This window comes from Artemia sp. Qi Xiang Cuo, chromosome 1 (genome assembly GCF_049724085.1).
Source record: "Artemia sp. Qi Xiang Cuo chromosome 1, ASM4972408v1, whole genome shotgun sequence".
In the NCBI taxonomy this organism is placed as follows: Eukaryota; Metazoa; Arthropoda; class Branchiopoda; order Anostraca; family Artemiidae; genus Artemia; species Artemia sp. Qi Xiang Cuo.
Window position 1 is genome coordinate 26,061,141 of NC_142794.1, and position 7,976 is coordinate 26,069,116.

Consider the following 7,976-nt stretch of genomic DNA (forward strand, 5'->3'; position numbering starts at 1 on the left):
TACAGAGCTGACATTTAACGAATTTCATCCTATATTTTCTTTCAACAGCTATGATTTTAGTAACAAAAAGTTATTGTAAGTTTACGAATAAATTTTTTTTTGCCCACTTTTCAATGAAAAAAATAAAAATTTTATTGATAGGCTAATGTAACCTGTTGCAACAATGGAGTACCCTGAGCAGGTCGGTGTGTCTTTTTATTCATGCAGTAGTACAAGTCTCTCTACTCCCTTCAAGTTCCTAGAAACTTTGTCAGCATAGGCTCTCACTTTTTTTATATGGCGACTCAAGCCACGAGCATTTATTAGTTTTTGGCTATGTGACAATTTTGGCCGTAAGTGAATCATGTGATGACTGTAGAAGTTTATCACTTGTTATTGTTATCATTGGAATTGATTTATGCCAAATGTTTTGTTGGGCAAATGGGAATATCCAAGTCGCTTTCCTTCTGTTTCTATGTCTGAACATGGAGTTCGTAACAAAGAGTTCATTATCCCTGCAGAGCTCAAGTAGTGACTCCCCTCCTGTATTCCGTTTCTGAGCCCAAACCTGCCTAAGGCATCGTGGCCTAACTGTGTGGTTTCCCCAACAATAGCATTAATGCCATCCATCATTGTTAGAGGGTCTTTCTTTGGGACTTCGTCAGCTAAAGCCTGAAATTGTTGATAAAAGACTTAAACTTCTTCATCTGGTTTTGAGGAGTCAGGGTATACACTTGATGTTGGGAATGTTCTGCACTTTCGCTCGTAGGTGAATCATCATGAAACGCTCTGAGACTTGTTTTGTGGCTATGAGTACGGATTTGGTTTTACGTGTAAAAAAAACCCAAGGCCCTGTCGGTGTCTTCCATCGCATCTGCTGGAGTATGATAGTGTGATGTCACCACATCGCTATTCTCCTGAGCCAGATAGGTGGGCTTTGAGAGCCCTATGAGGTCTGATCTATATCTTTCAAGTTCTTTGACGATTAGTTTTAATTTCCCAGGTTTAGCCTAAGTCCTTACGTTTAAAGTGCCAGGATGAGATGGGGTCTTCTGAGGTAGGATAGGGTCTCTTCTGCAACATAGTCATCCTCCATGGGAGTCGTCAGAAACTGCCGAAAATGCGTATCTTCTTCTGATATCGTCAGATCGTCGGCTTCCCCCTCATAGCCGACAACACATCTGATCAAAATTTCGAGAAAATAGTTGGTTGAAAATAGTCAAAAGGTCCAATAGATATGCCTTCAGAAATGGCATAACCCCAACAGCCCCTGGGGGAAAACTATCAAATAGGCTATAGAATTGAAAAAAAGGTAGTTGGCACTTGTTTAACGTTGATGGTGTGATTTGCTAAAAAAAAATTCAGGGATCTTTTTCTGGGACAAATGGAATAGATTTTGTTGTAGGGAGGGGAAGTAGGGGGTCTATAAAATGACGAAATTTTTTTCTTGATCAGTTTGAAACTTACAGTCACAAGTCCTTGAGCCAAGAAGAAGCTAGTGTAGAAAGGAAGTGCTGTGTAGAATGTGCCGCGGCAGAGAAAAGAAAGCAACAAGCATGAATTTATCACGGAAACTAAAAGAATCTTACGTGTCAGCACGCAAAAGATGATGTGACTTGTTGAAGTCGTGGAAAAAATCGTAGACCAATGTAGCTGTATGGATGAAGCGTGTGTGGCACGGATAAAACACTTAACGGCTCCATATTAAACCAAAATGGAAAGCCTAATCAGAGCTCAAAAGGACACAAAGCTTTATAGGCATGGAAACTCATTTCTAATTCTAAATGACTTATTTTCATTTTTGAATGATTTAAAGAGGACTGTAAAAATAAATTCAATATATTTTTATATTCAGGAAGTTAAACCAATTATAAATATGTTACAGTAAATATATTTAAAGTTCATTCAAAGCATATAATCTTTGTTTCTTTAATGTTTTTTAGTTTGATTTAATGTAATATCGGAATGAAACCATAAAACAGGGTCAAGGCTCAGGCCTTGGTTGAGGTTGATGAGGCCGAATCTATTAATGGCTCCATCAGCCATGAATTAATCATGGTCCATTTTTATGTGGGTGGGGGGGGTTAATGTAATAGGCCTTTGGAGCCTGAGCCTCCATAATATAGGTCTAAGAAACAACTGTGAAAGTTATTGACCCATTAGCCTCACCAGCCACCCAGCTACAGTTCTAACAAGTATTCTCCAAAATCGAATCAGAGCCATTACAAACCAGATCATCAGTGACTATTAGGCCGGTTTCTACCCTGGACGATCAACCACAGATAAGATTTTTGTAGTAAGACAACTTAGGGAAAATTATCTAGAGTTCGGTAAAGAAATCCTACAAACATTTGTTGACTTCAAGCAGGCCTCTGATCTTTTATGGCAAAACGGGCTATGGCACATTTTGGCACACAATGGTGTGTCCTAAAACTTATTCAACTTTATCCAAAATATTATTGATAACCATCGCAGCTACATTTAAATACTAGAAAGGTAGACAGAAGAGTTTGAAACGACTTCGATTTGTACTTCAGGGTTGCACACTTTCTCCTCAACTATTCAAACTGTTCTTGCACGCTATCCTAACCCTACTAGAAAATAATGTAAGCCTGAACATTAGCGGAGTCTCCATAGACATCTTAGCTTACGCTGACGACCTTGATATGCTTGCTGAAACTGTACCTAGATTACCGACTCAAACTTCTGAACTAGGATCCACAGCAAATACCTTCGGCATGACCATTAATCCGAAAAAGACGAAAGTCTTGCGTACAACTAGAGACTCCAGACCATCTCCCGTTCATTTCATTGTTAAAAGCGAAGTAGTTGAATTGGTCACCCAATTCGTATGCCTAGGGAGTCTATTAAAATCGGACAACAGTTGCAGTGACGACACAAAAAGGACACTTGCATCAGAAAGTGCAAGCTACAAGAGGCTGCTCCCCCTCTTCAAGAATAAACATATATCAATACAACTAAAGCTACGACTCTTCGACTCTTTAATCGTTTCTGTTGCCCTATATGCCTGCCAGAAGTGGACTCTGAAACTGGAGGACGAGTGAAAAATTTCAGCATTTGAAATAAAATGCATTCGCCGTATAGCCGGCATATCTTACCTTGAAAGAGTCTCTAACCTAGAACTTCGTAGCAGCTGGAGCGAACAATAACAATACTCCAGAGAGTGCACCGACAACAACTTGGATATCTCGGCCACGTTCACCGGATAAAGAAGTCGCGACTGCCATAGTTATTTTCCAAGGTAGAGTACAAGACAGTCGCCGCCCTGACATATACCAAGGAAAAGATGGTGAGACAACTTCGGAAACGACCTCCTGCAACTTTTAAATCATGCAGATGATCGAATATCCAACAGAGAGCTGGTCCGTCAACATATAAAGAAGATGACCCAACGAGAACCTCGAGGACGTCCTGGACATAAGTCAATTAGTTTTTGATGATTCGTTTTCGTCCGTTGCAATCTCTCTGTAGGGAGTTCAAGAAGTATCTTTTGCTTATTTGGATATATTGAGATAGCGATGCGTGAAGCATAACAGCTCTATAGAAAAGAGGCTGTCCTTTGATTTGCCCAAAAAAACATTTGGCATAAATCAATTCCAATGATAACAATAACAAGTGATAAACTTCTACAGTCATCACATGATTCACTTACGGCCAAAATTGTCACATAGCCAAAAACTAATAAATGCTCGTGGCTTGAGTCGCCATATAAAAAAAGTGAGAGCCTATGTTGAGAAAGTTTCTAGGAACTTGAAGGGAGTAGAGAGACTTGTAATACTGCGTGAATGAAAAGACACACCGACTTGCTCAGGGTACTCCATTGTTGCTACAGGTTACATTAGCCTATCAATAAAATTGTTATTTTTTTCATTGAAAAGTTGGCAAAATAAAATTAGCTCGTTCTTTTTATTACTAAAATCAAAGCTGTTGAAAGAAAATATAGGATGAAATTCGTAAAATTTCAGCTGTGTATCGTACAGTAAATCGTAGATTAGAACTTTCGTTCGGTCGGCAAAAGAGAGACATGTAAGTGAATGGAGGGGGGGGGGCTTCAAGCCTTGATCCCATTAAATAATGTGATTCTTCTCAGTATTTTTCATAATTTATATATTTCAGCTACTGCCATAAAATTGCACCTTCCTCTTCATACTACAGTCCCTTCCAAAATAATCTCTGTTATAGGTGCCATTATAAAGGTTGACCTTTAATCTCTTACCGATTTCAGTTTTTTGCAATTATAATTGTCACTCATCAATATTGTTTCTGTGCAATTATGTATTTCAATGTAGCCGATTGTTTCAGCTTAGTTCCAAGAACCAAACCAGGAAAAAGATTTAACCTCACATGACAACATATTTTATATCAATTTCTAGGTTTGTTACAAAACAATTACAAGAGAATGGATGATTGAGTTTGTATAAGACTCCCATCATTTTCAACTGTTTTTTCCACCAGTTTTCCTTTCAGAAATAAAGTCGGTAAATATTTACCAAATCATATTATTGACTTACGAATAAAGTGAATATACCATTCGATGCCTTTTTTTATGCTGATTACGAATATAATAATCATTGCTATCGAAAATTTCTATCGATTTTAGCGCCCCCCCCCTATATTTGTCAATTCAGGATATATATTTGTGCATATGGGGGTGGGGGTTAGGTTGGGGGGGCTGAAATTCATTTCCGATAGAAATGATTATTATATTCATAATCAGCATAAAAAAAGGCATCGAATGGTGTATTCACTTTATTCCTAACTCAATAATATGATTTGGTAAATATTTACCATAAAGTCAACGAGGTCATCAGAAATAAAAGAAAAATGTAGAAAGTGATAAATATCTTCGAATATTCTCTGTACTTGTGAAATAATTAAAAACGAATCTCGATAAAAATTATGAAAATAGTATTTAAAAATAGTCTCATTAAACATTTTACAGAGCTATGGTACAATCGGCAAAAAAAAAAATTCCAAGTTGAAAAATTTCTTTTTAATGCTTAATGTATGAACGTTAATAAAAGCCTATAGTTGATGCATCTCATCACCCAAGCTAGGGTGGCTAGCGCTTAAACTTACTCAAAAACAAAACAGTTTTCCACCTAGAGCTTGTCACTTTACATGAATAGTAAATTTGAGTGTTGACACTGGGTGAAAATTGTTTTTTTTTTTTTATTCTCGACCCATTCGAAATTGTCACTGAATCCAACTTCTGTTTTGACTATGAATAATTTAAATCTAGTAATGATTTGGATCTTTATCTCATAAAATAAAAATAATTCAAGCGAACGTAAAGGGTAACATTGAAACTCAAAACTGAATGAAAATTATTCCGTGCGTATATGAGACGGTCAACTTTTCTTCGGCCTCATTGCTTTTTCCAGGACACAACTTATAAAATTATCTTTTATAGTTTCTTACGGTGCCGGGAATATTTCGGTTTATTCCTAAAATCAATTCTATTTCAGACCCAAGAGAGACTAATTATGACGTTCCCTTCTGTAGCGAAAGACCAACTAACCAACATCTAAAATGTCACTAACTAGATGTTTTTTCGGCAAATCTTTTGCTTATCGCCAAAAAAGGTAAGCAGGGGAACTCAAGAGGCGGTCACGAACAGCGGTCTTCTTCGACGAAGTCACCTTTGCGACCGAGGGCTTTGATCTGGGGAATCACTTCCTGGGAACACTTTTAAACTCTTAAAAAAAACTGAATGTTTTCTGGTTTCTAAACAAGCGAGCATGACAAGTAGATGAGGAACTTCTCAAAATACGCTGGACGAAGCAGGTCTGGGATGGTAGAACGCAACCCAGAACGGAGGAAAAATGATACTTTAACTGATCTGCAGAAACTTAATTTCATAGATCATGTACCTAACCAGCCTATAGTTACTTTTCCTGTTGACAAAAAAACAAGATACAAAGACCCTAAACACCCAAACTGTTTTGTAAAAATCTAGTACAGAAAATTTTTCACCTCTACTATAGCATTGAGAAAGATCAGGCTTGCTGCTTTGCCTGTATTAAATAGAAAAACACGTTTTTTCAACTGGAAGTAAGGAGCAACATTAAAACTTAATACGAACAGAAATTATTACGTATATAAGGGTGTTTGTGCTCTAGTCAATACCTCGCTCTTACGCTAAAGTTTGAATTCTGTTCGAATCACAAATCCCTGAATCACAAAGGCCGTTAATTAGAATAGATAGCTCTTTGAAATCACTAAAAAAAACTTTAGCGTAAAGAGCGTGGTATTGACTAGGGAGCGAACCCCCTCATATTCGTAATAATTTCTATTCGTTTTAAGTTTTAGTGTTACTCCTTACTTTCAGTTGAAAAAACTTGTTTTTTTTATTCAATTTCTGATCGTTTTTTAAATAATGCTGGTAAATCCGGTGCCCCCTTCATAGAAATGTCCCTTCCCCGAAGGAGACATTCTCCATGGAAAGATCATCCCTCGTAAACCCCTCCTCTGAGCCCCCCCACCAGGAAAAATCCCTCCTGAAAACGTCTGTATATTTCCCAATAACTAATACTGTATGTAAACAATGGGCAAAGTTCATAATTTGCAGTCCTCGCACCGGGAACTGTGGGGAACTAAGTCATCCTCAAAGACATATTTATTAGATTTTCGACTATGCTGAACAAAATGGCTATCTGAAAATTTTGATTGGGTGACTTTGGGAAAAAATGAGCGTGGGAGAGGGCCAAGTTTCCCTCCAATTTTTTTGGCCTTCTTCAACATGTTTCAATTTCTGGGAAGAAATTAATCTTTGGTTTTTTAACCTTTAAAATGCTGTCCTTTTTCGGAATAGTTCAAGCTTTGGCTAAGCGAAATATATTAACCGAATTATAAACCCAAATCACCAAAATATAATAAAATTTCTAGAGGCCTAAGGTATTTTTGCGCTTATTTTTCTATTGGTAATCTGTTTTAGTTAGATTTTCCATCCCATAATCAATAAACCCTTTATAAGTCTATTGACAACCCTCAAATGGGAATTTCTGGTCTGACTCCAATTTCAGTTAAATTATCTCAAATTTACGTATTAAATCTATTAACTCAACTCAGCATAAGACCTGAGTTTAACCCAGGCGACAGAAATCTCTTTGAAGCTAATTATATTATTTCAGTGGTTCTCAAAGGAAATTAATGCAGGCTAGTAGTAGCTTTCTATCCTAGTTATAAAGAACTTCACTTACTCATATTCCTTGGTTCCGAGGCAAAACTACCCCGATTTGTCTTTCATCCGTAAGTTATATTCATTTTGCTGCTTGATCCGTTTAGCCACCTTCCCCTGCTCTTTTAGCCAATCAACAACTTTTGTTAAAAAGTAGTTTTTTTCAGTATTTCAAGGCCTTGCGTTCCTATTTGTTTTATACCAAACTGGTCTAAATTAGGTCTTCAAATATTTTTTACGGGTTCAAAAGTCGTTCGATAGTTTAACAAAGAAGTGTCTCTACAAAATTTATGACTGGTTATGCAAAGCGAAGTTATTTTCAAATTTAAGCTAAGTTGAAATTGTCGCTTTATTTCTGATCTATTAAAGCAAAGGAAATTCCAAGTTTTACTAAAATTGAGTAACTAAATTACACAAAATTAAGGCCTCCTTACAACCGTCACTGCACCGTCCAACACTGTCACTGTTACGCCTAAAAGTCCTATTTGACACTTTTGTACTTCTGATATGATTGTCACCAACTGCTTTCCAAGTTTTTCTCAAAGGAGGGATTAGCAGGGTAATGTGTGTTTATTCTTACTTTGATCTTCATGTTTTATATTGCATTGCTGATTCTGCTTTTGAGAACTAATTAGCAAACAGTTATTAGTGACAGTCTCATAATTAAGGAAATATAAGAAACAGGTCTTAGGCGTATCAGCAACAGTAAGATAACACTTGACATAGGTGACTGCGATCTTCAGTTGCATAAAAAAATAAAAAAAATTAGGAAAGAGTTTTATTAAGACAGTTTCTA

General features: G+C 36.9%; 1 protein-coding gene across 1 annotated transcript; it reads left to right on the top strand.

Moving 5' to 3' along the window:
• Positions 1 to 2,645: 2,645 nt before the first annotated feature.
• On the top strand, positions 2,646 to 3,044 carry LOC148956158 (uncharacterized). The gene has a single exon (XM_089089508.1). The coding sequence runs from the start codon at positions 2,646 to 2,648 to the stop codon at positions 3,042 to 3,044; it is 399 nt and encodes a 132-aa protein (XP_088945634.1).
• The last annotated feature ends 4,932 nt before the right edge of the window (positions 3,045 to 7,976 follow it).

Coding starts and splice junctions, on each gene's coding strand:
- LOC148956158 (XM_089089508.1), top strand. CDS start 2,646: ATGCTTGCTGAAACTGTACCTAGATTACCGACTCAAACTTCTGAACTA.